Source organism: Triplophysa dalaica, chromosome 18 (genome assembly GCF_015846415.1).
Source record: "Triplophysa dalaica isolate WHDGS20190420 chromosome 18, ASM1584641v1, whole genome shotgun sequence".
Lineage (NCBI taxonomy): Eukaryota > Metazoa > Chordata > Actinopteri > Cypriniformes > Nemacheilidae > Triplophysa > Triplophysa dalaica.
Window position 1 is genome coordinate 13539745 of NC_079559.1, and position 16761 is coordinate 13556505.

Sequence of the window (16761 nt, forward strand, 5' to 3'; positions counted from 1 at the left end):
TTCGCTAAGAGTCTATTTGGCTCTGTCCCCGTCCTTTAGGATTAGACAAAATTAATCGACATGGAAAGCCTCTAAATCCTGCGTGTGGACTTCAAATCTTGGAAGGTCTGATCCTGCCTGATCGCAGAGATTGATTGTATTGAGAGATGTCTGGCATTGTCTTGCCGGCCTAAATGAGAGGCTGATTAAAAAGTCAGATGGAAAACAGACAACAGGGGCTCTGCTGTTCCCAAGGTGAGGATTGAGAATACAGAGATGGGGACAGAGCAACAAAGAGGATTATTTTCATAGCTTCTTCTCCTCTTTCAGGTCTTTCAAATCTAACTGTCCTGATGGCTCAGCTTGTCCCTGCCTCAAACGTGATTCTGATCTACAGTAACACGTGAATAAAGCCTTGACCTTTTCAAAGAGAGCGTGTCTGGACGTTCGTGTGCTCTCATAATTGTGGAAGATCATGTCTACTGCAACCCCCTGATAGTCAATAGGAGAGACCTGTGTATCCGTGGTGTGTTAAGGTGACGAGAGGCTATTTGCGGCTGCTTGTCTCTGTGGTGGCAGAGTGTGGAAAAGAGAGAGAGTGCCTGCTGGCTTTTTGAAGTTGGTGCATCTGCGAGTGGGTGGACGGCGGCTCCATACGCACGTCTGGGTGGCAGGGCTGCAAGGGGAGCACATCTATTTATTACAGTGCATGTGAAAATGCGGGGGGCAGTGAAAGCAATTCATCTGGTCAGTGCATCTTGTTTGCATGCACAAATGCCTCGGAGAGATTATCATGCCTAAATGCTTTTATTTATGCCATATTTGCATACAGGTCCAACATGTTTTTTTTAACTGATTATTATATACTACCTTTGGCACGCATGCGCTACAGATATGAAAGCTAGCTCATATGTTCAGTAGAAACAAACAGAATTTCTACTGGATGTATGTATGGTTGAGCATAGATGTAAATTAACCGGTCATCCTTTGAACTCTATGAACTCGTACAGACTTGCTATTGCAGGACAACCCCAGGTCGTATCAATGAATAAGATATCACTTTGTAATCTTTTTTGTGGATTTTTGCCTTTGTTCAGGACAGTGGAGAGAGCAGACAGGAAAACAGGTAGGAAAGAGGGGGTCTGAGAACAAGAAAGGACCCAGGTAAGACTTAAACATCCATGCAAGCCAATGGCTCATATGTACAGTCTGTATGCACCAGCCACTGGCCAAAGCTCAGATGAGAGATGCGATTACTAGAATGTTTTTAAGCCTACAGTTGTCACCTGGTGTATGATTAAAAAAGGGAAAATAAATCTTACAGACTTACATTACTGAACGAACCCTGGCCATATCATGTAAATATCAACCTTACGGTACCTAAAAAAAAGGTTTTTACAATACTGATCTGTCAAAAGTCAAAAAGTGTTGGTTTAAATTCCCATGCAATGTCTCATTGAAGCGTTTTTATGTCTAAAAGTGCAGCGTTTAAAATTCTCATGTCCATAATTGTGAAATGTCACATCCATATCATAAATATGCAAACAAAAATAATTATAAAAAATATAATAATAATGATTGCTTCTGGTTTGTATATTACAATTAACAGAATTCACACAAAGTATTTTGGTGCTAAAAGAGCGCATCCTTTCTACATGTCCAAAAGGCATTTATATTTCCCTCATAGAATAGAAAACACCCCTAAATTGACTGATATGTTGATGTCTGGATTGTATTGTCAGGGAATCCATAAAAATTGGGCGATTTTGACCAACTGCATTGCAAACAGAACACCTTAACAACCACGCACAAGTGTCCTAGCCACCACCCAGAACACCCTAGCAAAAGGTGGGTCAAAATCCTTCAGCATACTCATAACTGCACCATCCCCTGCAATCACTCACATTTTCATCTGTAACAATATCTGGTTCTCATTCACAGGTATGTCATTGCAGAAAAATGCTTGCATTGGCATGTGCACATCACACCACAAACAGAATTTCTACAGAACATATGCATGCATGGGCACAGATGTAAAATACCCACAAGGTCATTCTTTTGAACTCTATGCATTTTTGATGCAAGCACGCGGTACCTCTCAGAGGATGCCGTTTATTGAATGCCACACTAAAAAAACCTGTTTCAATAATGCTTTTGGCTTGCTTCCTCTGCCCGATTGTACACGCAGGTCTGTTGATAATGCGTCTACAGGGACTGTTTAGAGTCAATAGAGAACATGCGCCATTTCTCATCTGCTGCTAACAGCCAGCAGGTCAGTTTTCCTCACTGAAGGACTCCATGCTGAGGATTAAGTTCAGGAAAAGATTTGTCATCGGTGCATTGAACTTACACCCCAGTCCTTTCTTCGAGGATGTGAGATCAGCATTGTTTAGAGCAGGTGCACTAGCACGTTTATCATAATAAGTGACACACAAAAACGGTTGGTGAATCTCCATTAACAGTTCTCGTGCCATGTCTGTCACACAACGTCAACTTCAGACCATCTGTGGGGGACTATATGATAACTGTAGTATATTTATGTGTTAAATGAGTATCTACTGCATTCATTTACTATATGCAAGTGCAACATTATATTTTGGTAATTCACAAAGCTTTCGAGCTTTGTTCTTTTTCTGAATGCATCAACATTATTTCATGTTCTCCTTCCACCAAACTGCACAAGCCTTCGTTTATACCACGGTTAGTATTCATTTACATTCTCTCAATTTATGTTTCTGATTTATTTCAGGGCTGCACATATCGCTGTTTCAGGTTCTAGGCTTATGTTTGCTTAACATTCAGAACCAAACCTGGATCAGAACTCAGAGCAGCGAGGCCAAACGGTCTGCTGCAGTCAGCCGATTCAGTTACGGGTGAAGCAGCTCAAAAGATACATTTCCAGTTTATGAGTCCAAATCTAACGAATACAACATCAATCCAGCACTGCTGCTTTGAATCTCAAATTAAAAAATATGTTTATTAAGAATCCGTAAACAGAACAATCTGTATGTGCTCATGAGGCAGATGATCTTTGGTTCACCATGGCACTGTTTATTCTTAGTTTTTTCTTATTTCTTACCCTTTCATTAAACAAGCAGTATAGATTACCCCAAATTATTTATTATTCAGCTTCTCGCTCACCTGGACCCCACTGAGGCCACTTTGTGAATGTGTGTGTTCATGTGTTAGGAGACATTGAATTACCTTAATGAAAGAACCTAATCTATATCAATTGATTTGGTGTGAATAGCTAAAGACTGGTGTTTGGTTTCTGTAGTATGTAACGGAGAACACCATAGCCATGACATCCATGACCACAAAATAGGTCCCATTTTTCATGGTTTATAGAAAAGTCTTACACGCAAATCTCATGTTTTGTATTTCGGTCAACTATTCCAAGCTCAATCTCAAGTCACTGCAACTGGATTGAACACAGGAAGAAATCATAAAAAAGATTCACAGATGGTATGCACTAATGTAATATTTCAACAGGTCCAATAGGTCCATCTCAAAATATCAAAAATGTGCCATGCTCATAACAGGGCAATGAGCAAATCTAGATTCTACATGTTAGATAGAAAAAAGCTCTGGGGATGTGCACGGGACAGCTCCCCATAGTACATGCACTCATTTGTCAAACGGAGGACAGGATTTAATCCACACACTTATTTCAAAGCTGACAAAACCAAATTACTGAACATTTCAAATGTCAAAGCTTTCAGTGAGTAAGGATTCTTAAAGCCAGAAGACAGAACACCCAAAAGGTTTAAAACTCATCACTTAATCCCTGTGACTCACAAACAGCAAGAAGCCCATATAAATCAATACTTGAGCTCCAATACGTGTTTTTAATACCTGTCTATAAAAAGTTTAAATATTTAAAAATATTCACAGCATAACACGACAATTGTTCATAAAACCAAAAGAAAATTGAAACAATAAAACATATGGGAAAATATGGCAATAAGCTCGAGATGCATAATAGCCTAATAAAACATAATACAAATTTATCTGTATAAGGGACCTTTTTATAACAAACATTGCGTGCAATTTCATTTGAAGAGATTTTTACCCATGGGTATACAACAGACTAAATGCAGAGGGGTTTATAGCTGCTTTAAAGAGCACGGCATGGAGGTCTGTACGTGTTATATAATATATAATAACATATTTTCCATCATGGCACGTCAACATCTGTATGACATCGCGACCCCGCGCGCTCACATCAGCGAGCGCATATCAGAGCAAGCTACAGTTCAAGTGAAATTATGTAACTTCACCACAACTCATTCTCTTATACAGTCGATGATATGAAAGACAATATACTACAAAACATGCCAGTGGGTTTGACATAGCGTTACAAGTTTATTATTTATCATTTTAAATAAAATCGCTTTACTAATGCAACAACTGCTAGGATCGTCAATCTGAACATACATATTTTGTGAATTAAGGTGATGGATTACACACCTGCATTATGTCTCGTGGTGTGATGAATCCTCCTCAAGCCCTGAGGAGAAATGTCTATTTCCACACACTTCCAAGTGCACCAGCTTCACCGCGCCGATCCGTCAAGTGGAATGCTAGGGAATGCCCAGGATACGATCCGTGCGCGCGCGCGCGAGAGAGAGAGAGAGAGAGAGAGAGAGGGAGGGAGAGAGAGCGAGTGCTCATACAGCTCGTGTGAAATGTGTCTGTGGGTTTTATTAATTTCATCACAATTATTATCCTCGCAAATTAAGAAAGAAGCGCGCACGCAGCTGGTATTCTCATCGCGTAGCTGCCATGTCGAAACCGTAAGTGCCAATAAAGTGAAAAATGTGTCTTCACCCTCTATTTTATTGAAAAAATAAAATACATGGAAATTATAAAAACGAATAGGTTACAGCCTCGCACTTTAATATAACATTTAACAGTGACATTATACAAATCTAACATGGCTATAATTCCTCTATAATTACAAATAGAATATGTGGGAAAGATAAGTGGCAGTTTTCATTAAAATCAAATACTTTTAGACATTCCTCTTGGCAGTAATGATTCAATAAATCTAGCTGTGCTGTTTAAACCAACAGCATGTCTTGATATTTAAACAGTCAAGAGTCTGACTATAAATCTGCACTAAGCGACCCCCTTTGATGTCACATGCTCTTTCTCTCAATCCTGGGGGAGGTCACATGTAGCCTCATCCCAGCATAACGACAAGTGCACTCTCTGCCAAGGAACCCACAGTAAGGTTCAACCTTGCAAGTGAAACGGCAGTCAGTCCTTCCTTATTGCTTAGATCATTAGACTTGCCATCTAATCCACATGATGACATGCAAGGCAGCAGGAGACAAGCAAAATATCTATATCTACTCAAAAATAACCATTGAAAACCATTGATTTGCTCCAAACATGAAAGACAAAAGATCACCTAGGAAAAAGAAACACTGCCATAACACTCATTAGTTTATTAATCTTACAATTATCTTTATTGATGACAAATAATTCTCTAGGAATGACAACCAGTTCCAAGCACTAATTTTAACCAATGAGCATGAATGAGGCAATGTCACCACACGGTAATGTCACTCTCTTGTAAAATTGCAGTATCATATTTTTCATATTATTAAAATAGATAAAAACTGCACTTTCTCTAAGTCATAGAAAACAGGACCACATTCCACAGACTTTTAAAGCAGAAAGACCAATTACAAATCGGCAAATAAGCAGAGACTATGGAGTTTATACACCAATGAATCAAGCATCTCTCTTTCTGTCACACACGTGCAAGAAGCAAGCAAGACAAGTGAGGGGAAGGAATTGTAGCATGTGTTAAAATCATAATTATTAAAGGATTCGGGGTGCAGATATACGATGTGGAACTTAATTGCAAGTTATTCAGCATCGTGCAAAAAAATGTCTACTCCAGAGTCACTTTCCCTGCAGGGAGTGTATTGATTAAAAAAGAAAATGAAAATGTGCAAATATGAAGTAGGTATATAGTACCTTAAAGAACTGTACTGTAAACCCTGATGTGAACTTTTTTTATTTTTGTTTTCCGATTCTGGTCATTTATAGATTTATACAATAATTGTAGGGTGGATCAGGAATAGTTTCTGTATTGAGACAACTTGCGTGCTGCAAAATAACTGTGCTAAATGGCAGCTTGATTTCAACTCAGTTTTAAAGGCCCACATGAGTCACATTACGCCTGAACAGGTCTCCCTGTTGCTCATGTTAGCTATCCCAAGAATGTCATTGTGAAGATCATATTAGGCTAGCTTAATTACTGTACTGTATGCAGGGTTTGAATGTGGAACAGAAATGGGATTGAGGTGAAAGTGTACGTTTTTTAAGAGCATATTGCGTTTCAGTCAACAGGACATTCAGCTGCATTCTACTGCAACCAGTGGAATAACACATTAACGGCATATTAAGCACAAAGGCCGCAATTCAGTTTTCAGTGGAATGTGTCGCTTAAATGGTAAACAACCAATAAATATGCAGTTAGTTAATGTCTGTGCAGGGTAGGACCTTCAAGACATATGTATACAGGAGCTAAATGCACTGCCACTGGAGTGGCAAAATGTGTGCATCATAGATGGGGGACTGTAAACTGACAACTGAGAATGTTACTGTCACAATAGGTTGCTTCAACAAACCAGGCCATGAATCTAGGACTTGAAGGTTATAACCAAAGAGCAGTCATCCAGTCTGCATGTTATATGCACTTGTAATTAGACCTCAATGTCTCTCAGTTTCAAGGGGGAATGGTATCTGATGGCTGAGAAGTTACCATTCATGGGTTCCATTCACCAGTCATATACCATTCCCCCTGTGTTCCAGATTCACAGTTCATGCATGTCTCAGACTTACACTGCTGACTTTTGAGTCCAAAACCAGTGGGTTCTGAGATGTTAAGCCTGTTTTCGCTAAATGTTTGCATAATAGATGGGGGAATGTATTCTGACAAACTGAGAATGTTGCTGTCACATAAGATTCCGTTGTGTTTGAAAAGAGAAAAAAATCTCACAAAACCAGGCCTTGGATCTAGGACCTCTAGCAAGGAGCAGACACCTGCTCTACCACTGAAGACCTATGGTTATTAGTTTAAGTTTATGATGAGCAGGTTATTGGTTTGAGTCCTTCTTCCCTCTCTTTTTTCTCATTGAACACAGGGGAAACTTATCTTACAGCAACAACTGTAGTCATTTTATCTTTCTTTGATGTACAAATTTAGCTAGAAACTCTAAGAACCTGCTTCCTGGGGTGTTGAAGTTCAGCTGTGTAAGTGTAAGACAAGTATGAACTTTTGATCTCATGGATCACAAGCTGTCAGATACCGTTCCCCCTTCTTTACCTGCCAACGTTTAGCCTTGAAGTGTTTCAGTATCCACCAGGTTGCATCCAGTTGGCCCATTGGTGCAGTGGTTAGCGCTTTGGGTTTCTCATAGGCTGGTTGTTAGTTAGAAGCCTACCTCCCTTTTGATTTTTTAATTGAACACAGGGAAACCGTATCTGACAGAAGCATTCTTCGATGTGACAATATGTTCACCTGCATTGGTGGGACAATTTAGTCATAGAAAGCTAAATCTCTGAGAACCCACTTCATGTGGTGTTGAAGTGTGAATATGAGACTGGTATGAACTTGATATTCAATGGAAAGTAGGAAGAACAGTATATGACAGCAAAATCTCAGCTTACATTTAGCCTGGAAGGAATTCAATTTCCATCAGGCTCATCCGGTAGGTCCCCTGGTGTAGTCGAAAGTTTGATGCTTGCCTGCCCGGCTGGAAAATTTAATATACACCCAAAATTCTGTAAAGCTGGCATAACTTACTGACATAATTAATATCATTTTGTCACTGTGTGTTTATTTAAGTATACTATATTTTACTGCTGGTCGCAAGAGGCTGCAGCAGAACTTCCAGTGGACGAGAATCTGCTCTGTTCATGAAAAGCTCTTTTCTTTTGGTTTTATTGCATATCCATTTAAGACTAAAACTGTGATGAAAACAAACCAAAAATATGTCTGAGATTTGTTTTTATGGTTGTAGTAGAGTAGGCGGGGCGAGACCGTGGTTCGAGTCCGGTGAGTAATTGTGAATAAGCGCCAGCTGTGCGCACACCGGGCTCGAATCACGTAGGAGATGGGAGCATAAAAGGAACGAGCGACCGGACCGTCGAAGAGAGAGGACCGGGCCCGAACTTGTTTTACGTTTGTATTTATATTGGTATTTATGTTTATGTTTTGTTCGCCGGCGGTCGTCCGTGAGGGGCCGCCGGCTGTTATTATTTATATTAAAAGTTGTTTAATGTTTTCCGGTTCCCGACTCCTTCCTTCCATTTTATTGAGATGTGTTACAATGGTCATAAATAGGTTTGAATATTTCTGTTTCGAAATCTAAAACAAATTAACAAAATATCTGAAGGTGTGTTCAGACAGTCAAACCTCCTGTTAACGTGTTTTGTTTATGTATTAAGAATCGTTATGAATTATTTTATTTTATTATGAATTTTAAAATAAATACATAAATGTTATAGTAAATATTATAAATACATATAGTATATAATTGTATAAATATTAAAAATAGTACATTTATATTAATGTATTTTTATTTATTTAGTCAGTCAGTTTTAACTAATCAACATTTTAATCTAACAATAACACTAGGAAAATACATAGCATATCGTAATATTGTACAGTTCCCTTTCTGTCGGTCTCTCGACGTTGTTGTCGAGAACGACAGATGGGGTTCGCCCTTGAGAACCACTATAAAAAAACTATAAAAAAAGGCCAATGAAATTTGGCGAATGAAATTTGCATGCCGGTCTCTGCCCCCGAATGTCCGGTATAAAAGGAAGCCGGAGTGCAGGTTTCATTTACCTATTGTTCTTCAGAGCCTTCACTCATGACTACGAACAAAACGAATTCAACAAATTCTTCTTATACATTGCCGGATCTACGACGTAGAGCAGCGGATCGTCCCTACCTGCAGCGACCTTCCCCTGGGCGTCTCGGGGCTTCCGGAGGTGTTAGAGATTTTTTCTAAAAAGGTCCTTTTCAGGACTGAGCATTCTCCAGCGCGGCATGTCCCGCTGTCGCTATCACCACTCATCACGACTCAGTTGATGGAAAGTTTCTAGGGCAACACGACCTGGTCACCAGGTTCCGAAGGCGCGCGAGAGGGCGGAATCTGCCTCATCTCCGCTCCATACCCCCTCAATTTTAAATTGCTCCTCACCTGATGAGTAAGACAGCCCTCCTGATGGCGCTCGCTTCCTTCAAGAGGGTAGGGGACCTCAAAGCATTCTCCGTGTCCCCGGATTGCCTTGAATTCGGCCCTGGAAACTCTCACGTTATCTTGAGACCCAGGCCCGGATGCGTGCCCAAAAGTTCCCACTACTCCTTTCCGGGGGTCAAGTGGTGAACTTGCAGGCGCTCCCCATCAGGGAGGAAGACCCAGACCCATCCGTGTTGCGTCCAGTCCACGCACTGCGCCTCCACCTGGACCGCACGCAGAGCTCAGAAGCTCTGACCAGCTCCTTGTCTGTGTTGGAGGACAGCAGAAGGGGAAGGCTGTCTCCAAGCAGAGGCTGGCGCACTGGGTCGTGGATGCCTCCGTCCGTGAAAGGTTACCGGTCAGGGATGTACCGATCTTTCTCCAAGAAAGCTCTGGGACCCCCGACCACCACACTGGAAGGTTACAGTTTCACGCAGCTTCGAGCTGACACGCCCAGGCTTGTTACCGTCGCTTCGCTGAGATTGTGACGCGATACAACGTTGTGGCGCTTTCCATAGGTAACCCCATCTGTCGTTCTTGACACAACGTCGAGAGACCGACAGAAAGGGAACGTCTTGGTTACGTCTGTAACCTCCGTTCCCTGATGGAGGGAACGAGACGTTGTGTCCCTTATGCAACAAACACGTATCGTATTCTGCTGCAGTTGTGAGTGACTCTCAGTCTCTTCAGAACAAGAGGTAAATGAATGCTGCACGCCGGCTTCCTTTTATACCGGACATCCGGGGGCGGAGACCAGCATTCAAATTTCATTCGCCAAATTTCATTCGCCTTTTCTATAGTAGTCAGAGTTGATTGGTTCTCAAGTACGAACCCCATCTGTCGTTCAGGGAACTAAGGTTACAGACGTAACCAAGACGCTTTCCTGGAGCTCAGTGGTTAAGAGCATGGCACTAACAATGCTTAGGTCGTGGATTCGATCCCAGGGGATTACACATACTTAGAAACAAATGTAGTGGATTATGCAATGTAAGTCGCTTTGGATAAAAGCGTCTGCCAAATGCCTAAATGTAATAAGAAAGGTGCAATGTTAGAAAATCATATGCCATTAAAATTTTGATTTTATGAACTGCATGCTTATCAACAAAGAAATGTTGGCTGCCTGGATACCCCATATCTAGGCTCACAGTATAACTTGAACTTCAAAATGAATGTGGCTGGGACCTTTGAGTATTGAGAGAACCCAGAGCAGTGCCGAAACGATTACAGAAATACAGAAGTCCCACACTACACACATACAACAAAAATAAATGTGGCTCACTCCTGCGGTGTCAACCAAAGTCAAGGATTGCATGTCAGATAACTGTATGTTGAATGAAAGCATCATGTTGAGCTTTAAAAAAATGCACATGCAATTATGTGACACATGCATGATGCATTATCATTATTATACAGTTTATCTCAAGTAAAGCCTATCATAGATTATACATTTTGCTAGTCCAGTTTTCTGGTCATAATAATTGACCAATACAAGATTATTTTTATAACACATCGTGTAGTACCTCAACCTAACCACCTCTGAGCAAATTCTAAGTGAACCCTCTGTGAAGAAATAAAATCTCATTCTTAAGAAACAATCTGCCATATCTGAATGACTATGCCTAATGTCTGGTTTCCTAACTTTTCTGACTAAATATTTTTTAACATTATGAATACTTCTTCAGGTGTTGTGTGAGACATTTCCTGTTTATCATTGGTTTTGTTAAACCGACAACAAGGCCTGAAGAATTCGGCTTTGTGAATAAGAGTGACTGAAAATAGAAGGAGAGAGTAAGAGGCATAGAAATATTAACTGCTACACATGAGGGTATTTAATCATATAAATAGAGCCTAGAGGGTATTTTTAATATTTCTGTGATAATAAATCTTCTGAAGTGTAATCACTCGAAACGTGTCGCTCCTGTCAGTAGACAATTCAGTGTAAATTATTTCTCTTCATTTGGTGGTTCATTTCCATTCATCAAAGGCACATGTACCAAATGGGATCACAGTAGGCTGCTGCCTCTCTCTCTCTCTCTCTCATTATAATTATTATATGTGCTTTTGAATGTCAATGTCAATTGTCCAACTGGGATCTATAATCATGTAAGGTCCTATAATGTTACATACTGTAATAGCTTGAGGTATATGAGGCATTCATTCAGCCTGCATTGTGTATTGATATGAGATGTTATTTAGAATATACTGTATAGCTTTGTAAAATGCAAAGGGCAAATTGGTGTCCAAAGTCAAATTAATTATCATAAAAGCACATGTCTTGTTGCTGTAACAATAGCTGTTTACATAACAGTAAAATCAGATGTGCTATATTTCACTGTAAACCCTATCTGCAATCCCTGCTAAATATGGATCGACAACTGTATGTCTGAGCCTGAGTTTCTCAAAAATGCACTTGACTAACACATGCCGTGACATAACTGCTCCCTTCTTCAGTCATCCACTATTCCCTCTGTAGTGAATGACATGTGAGTGCACTGTAATGAGAATAAGTCAATGAGTGGTGAGAAAGGTTTTAGACAACGATGAAGTATATAATGTTCATAAAAATAATGTTTATATTTTACTTGTGTGGTTTTATGGATGGTTTTGTATGGTAAACTTCATTGTTTGCTTTCGTCATTTTTGTATTAGTGTATCAGATTATAATAAAGAGAACAAAACAACTACTTGTCATGTTTATTTAATACAATTTGTATTTATTATATTTATAAAACGATTTAATCTATTTGAAATAAAACACAACAGTCCATTACGTTCCTTTAATCTGTTTATTCTTTAAACTGTCAACAAGAACTAAAAGACTATATTGATTATAGATGAAAGAAATTGATTACAAACTGATTGTATATTATATTTAAATGTTACAAAGGTGGTGCGCATGTGTGCGTGTCTTTTGAATTTCAAGAAAATATGTGAATCTAATTTTATATGCATTTAAAAATAGCTGTTTCACTCGCCCGATTTACATTTGTCACACTTGATGGCTTATATATTTTTTTCTTTGTGCTGCCATAATACAAGAACGTAGATAAAAGCATTCATTCAACATTACACAGTCAGTTTGATAATCAACACTGCAAACCATGTAAAGTTTGGTTTATAATATTAGTGGTTTGAAGGGCTGTTGAACACTTGAGGACTAAACGATGACTAATAGTGAAAAGGAGAGAAGCAAAGTAAAAACTGAAAAAAAGATGAAGACGGGGCTGATTTTGTTGGCTTGGAGACTGTTGCTAAGTAGCAATTTCAGGAAGCACAGAAACACAGTGAGCTAAAGGGGGACGTTATTTTCTGATGAAATGCAAGATTGCAACTTTGAATATTTTACAGGAATGTGTAGATTAGATGTGTGAGGAATTCAGGATGGATGACAGACTTTTGAGAAATGTGTAGCCTGTGCGACTTGGAGTTAAGTCTAGACTTGAATGACCAGAAATATTTTTAGCTCACCTCAAGCAGTGTGAGACCCCTGGAGAATGGAGCATTCATAGATTTAATTATGGCAGAGAAGGAAGTGATAGAGAGAGGAAGAGAGAGAGAATGTAAGAGAGAGAGAGAGCATGCAAGACTGATTTAATCAACAATACTTTACATGCAATTAGCTCAGAGGACATTTTAAACTGTGAATTACTATGAAATCAGGGATGCTACAATTGCTTATTTGGTCCAGCGATGGATTGATGAAAGGTGCAATAATGATGTCTATTCAACTGACCCTTACCACCAAAGAGCGATTCCTGAGGATTTGTGCTTATTAAGATAGCTACCCTAGATTCAAACATGCACCTACATGAACTGGCATGCAAATCACAATGCTATGATTCACATTCATTGTTATTCATTAAAGGGTAACTGGTGTATAAGGTACAGAAGGACAGTGGTCACCTGCAATGTTCTCGGACTGTGCTGATTTCAGATACATGATTACATATTGTATTTTTTTATTTTAATTGATTGTTTACGTTAGAAGTATGCGTCTAGTCAACACTTGTGAGTTATTTATAAATTGTGTTTACACTTTAAACAATAGTGAATCTAATTGTTCAAAATGAGATATAAAGAAACTCTTCAAAGAAGTGTTAAGGGCTGTGTTTTTTCTTTTAGCATTACCTGATGATGCTCCATGGACAGCAGAACAGACAGACAGAATCAAAAATGAAATGAGGTCAATACTAAACTTGTTTATCGAAGGTTTTGAGCATTGCCCCATCTCTTTTTGAAAAATATTTCAATCATGAACCAAAGTTTTATTCAGTTTCGCAACTGTATCAAATGTAAGATTTCTATATAAAATAAATTCATGAAACTCACAATTTGTGCATTGAATATTATTTTCTGTAAAAAACTAAGAAACAGAAATCATTAATGTTTTTACAGAAAGATGTCAAATGCACTAGATCCATTGCTTCAAAGGAAAACTATGGTACATATCTGATGTTTAGACAGCTCTGCTGTTATTTACTGTATGACTCTGTTCATGGTCTGCTTTGAGTGTCATGATATGAGGGAGGTAGAACCCAATTGCAGGCAGAGGCAGGGAATTAAGGGGTTAACAGATTTATTAAATACTGAACACTACAAAACAGGCAAAACAAAAACCCACAATGGGGAAACCAGGACAGGGTAAATTAGCGAATACAGGAACACTGACTGACTATAACTACAAAAACAAACACTTGATATAAACACACTAACTAAACTAGACTAGACTTAATAACACAGCATGGATAACAGGAACTTTGGAGAACAGGTAAGAGACCGACAAGCGACACCAGCATACACAGACCGAACAGAAACAGGTACACAAGTACAACGCACGAGCACAGGACAATGAAACACGAGGACTCTTTATAGGGGAAACAGACAAAGGATCGTTAACGAGAAACAGGTGCTGGGGATTAGCACTGAGGAGAGGCTGACGAGGAACGAGATGTAGGGAACAATGACGAAACACGAGAAAGAACTATGTCTTTCCCACATAAAACCATCAGGCAATGCCATGGCTCCACTCGAGACAGGAATAAAACATGACATGATAGTGGAACCATGACATTGAGAAACAACAACATAAGAACATGATAATTTAGGAACATAGAATAATGTAAATATTACATAATACATGCAGTTTTGTTTTGTGTTGTGTTTATTAAACTTACAGTCAGACAAACTTGCACACTTATTCTTAGTCTAGCATTTACATTAAATAATATTTAGAATATAAATACTGAAGGTATTGTGTGAGACCATGCAACCATATATTTTGGGTATTTATTATTACTATGGAAATGCGCGTCTCTAAGAGAACCTTCAAGAATCCAGTGATATTCACCACAATGTTTCAATGTTTTTCTGTGTAAAAGTTAATTGCAATTGTTTAATACTAAAATAAACTGTAAATCATATTTTTGATCATTGGGACCTTATTGTAAAATGTTCTAGTTTTATGTTTGTGATGTATCTGTAACTTCATTGTCGTAAGTTTGTTCTTCAGCTTCACTTAAGCTTGTATCTAGATTTTGTGTTGCTCTTCTGGAATCATAACCCGAGTCATTGGAGGTAAAAGACAGGCTTCGTACTGCAAATGTAAGACATACACAGATCATTAGAAATGGATATTCACAAGATATAATAAACTATCTTTGAAAGATATATATAAAATGTAAAAAACTCGATGAATGTTTGTTTCAAATTGTGTGACACATAAAGTTTTACTCACACATAATTAAGTGATTGATGTCAGCTAAATACTCACACATGTGTGTTTTCTCATCCCAGCTTACTCTGTATTTCTTTTTATCTTGTTTTTGGAATTCATTGAAAATCTCTGTGTAAAAAAAAATCATTATTGTAACCATTAAAGTCCAGAGAACTATTCATCCCAAAAGTTAAAACATGTTTTTACTATGTATTTATCAAACACAGACCACTGAAATACAATACTCATAGTAAATAACTGCAGCTATGCTGACATTAAGTATTTGTTCATTGAAAAAAGCTGTTTTTAAATAGCCATTATCACTTTCTACATGTAATGTGCACAACATTGAATACCTAAATATAAAAGCAGATCTTCTTTAGATATGATGGCTCCTGTTATGGTAACTAGATAAGGAGAGAGACAGAATTAAAGAAACATGTATCACACATCAATTTACTATTTATTATCAGTATTACTGTTATGTATTGTATGACTCACATGTGATAGGTTTGTCCATGCTCTCTCTGTTTGTTTTTGGCTCACCAATTCCATATTTTTCTGCCATGAATGAAACTTCTTCAGCTCTCTGATCTAATTAATTATGTAGACCATGAGATTATGACTTGTGCGGACATTAAACTTTTTAGGTGTTGATATGTAGTTGTTATATAATTTATATAAGCTTTTGAAAGAAACAGCAGTGGTAACATCTGCTGTAGGCCTACTTACAGTTACAGTAGGATATACAAACACTTGTAGCAGATTTGATTTTTGATCTTATCATATAGATCTTATTTATTATCCAAAAAGTTGTCGACATAATGGATATGTTACTATAAATGTGACCATACAGTAAAGTCATAAATGTTTAAAATCATGCTAAAAGATAAAGGGGTACCTTTGATAACCAGAAAAATTATCTAGTTCATTTAAATTTAACCAGCTCCCTCTACTGGCAACTATAAGTATCAGCTATCCACAACATAATTAATAGACCTAGTTAGCATAAACTTCTTAAACTTAATCTATATCACAGAACCTTAAGATAAATCATGTTTATCCTGTAAACTAAACATGACTAATTTAGACTGGAACTTTTCTGGAATACTGAACTTGTCAAATGTCTGAAAACTTTAACCAAATCTATAACTTTTATATTCTATAATATATGACCTCACATCATAACTTTACAATATAGAAAACACCTAAATTATAAATTGACTTAAATAATTTTACTGTGACTTAATTCTCCTTTTGTTACAATGATCCACTAGAAACTCACTCTGTGTTATAACCTTTGGTCAAAATAACAAATACAAACTTTATCACAAATTTGTGTTGTTAGCAAGCTAACACCTTTTCATGTTGAGACCCAAAAAACAAACTATTGTCACTATAAGACACATTTTGTAGAATTTTCTTTATACATAAAATGGCAATTTTGTTCTGAAGCAATATTTTGTCTTACCTTACTCAATCACAAATTTCTCTTCTGACTAGTTGAGTCAAGACTGTTTTGAGGAACAAGGAAATAAGCTTGACAAGAAATAACAATGAAAAGCAGTCAATACTTGTAACTACCGGTTTGACAAGCTCATGATGTGCTTCATCAAATGTTTACTTTCACTTTTTGAAATAACAGAACTACAGCAACAACTTGGACTGGACTACAACAGGAAGTAAACCAAGATACATTCAAATCCTAAAAAATAAAAAGCAGAAAAAAATAACAAAAACACACAGTCAGATATGTTGCACATTTGTTTTTAATGATTATGTTGTTTGCTGTGTTTCCAA

General features: G+C 38.0%; 1 protein-coding gene and 1 long non-coding RNA gene across 2 annotated transcripts in view; both read right to left on the reverse strand.

Moving 5' to 3' along the window:
- The window catches only part of kcnip3a (Kv channel interacting protein 3a, calsenilin), a 48516-nt gene extending 43951 nt beyond the window's left edge, over nt 1-4565 (reverse strand). Inside the window, exon 1 of the mRNA XM_056729982.1 lies at nt 4450-4565. Within this exon, the coding sequence (XP_056585960.1) occupies nt 4450-4455 (6 nt within the window). The 5' untranslated portion in view covers nt 4456-4565. The remainder of the gene's footprint in view (nt 1-4449) is intronic.
- Nucleotides 4566-13807: 9242 nt separating this feature from the next.
- LOC130407067 (uncharacterized) lies at nt 13808-16519 on the reverse strand. Its single transcript, XR_008904564.1, has 5 exons — nt 16433-16519; nt 15463-15555; nt 15318-15368; nt 15019-15090; nt 13808-14841 (listed from the first exon to the last, which is right to left on the reverse strand). It is a non-coding gene; the product is annotated as an uncharacterized LOC130407067 (long non-coding RNA).
- Nucleotides 16520-16761: the final 242 nt, after the last annotated feature.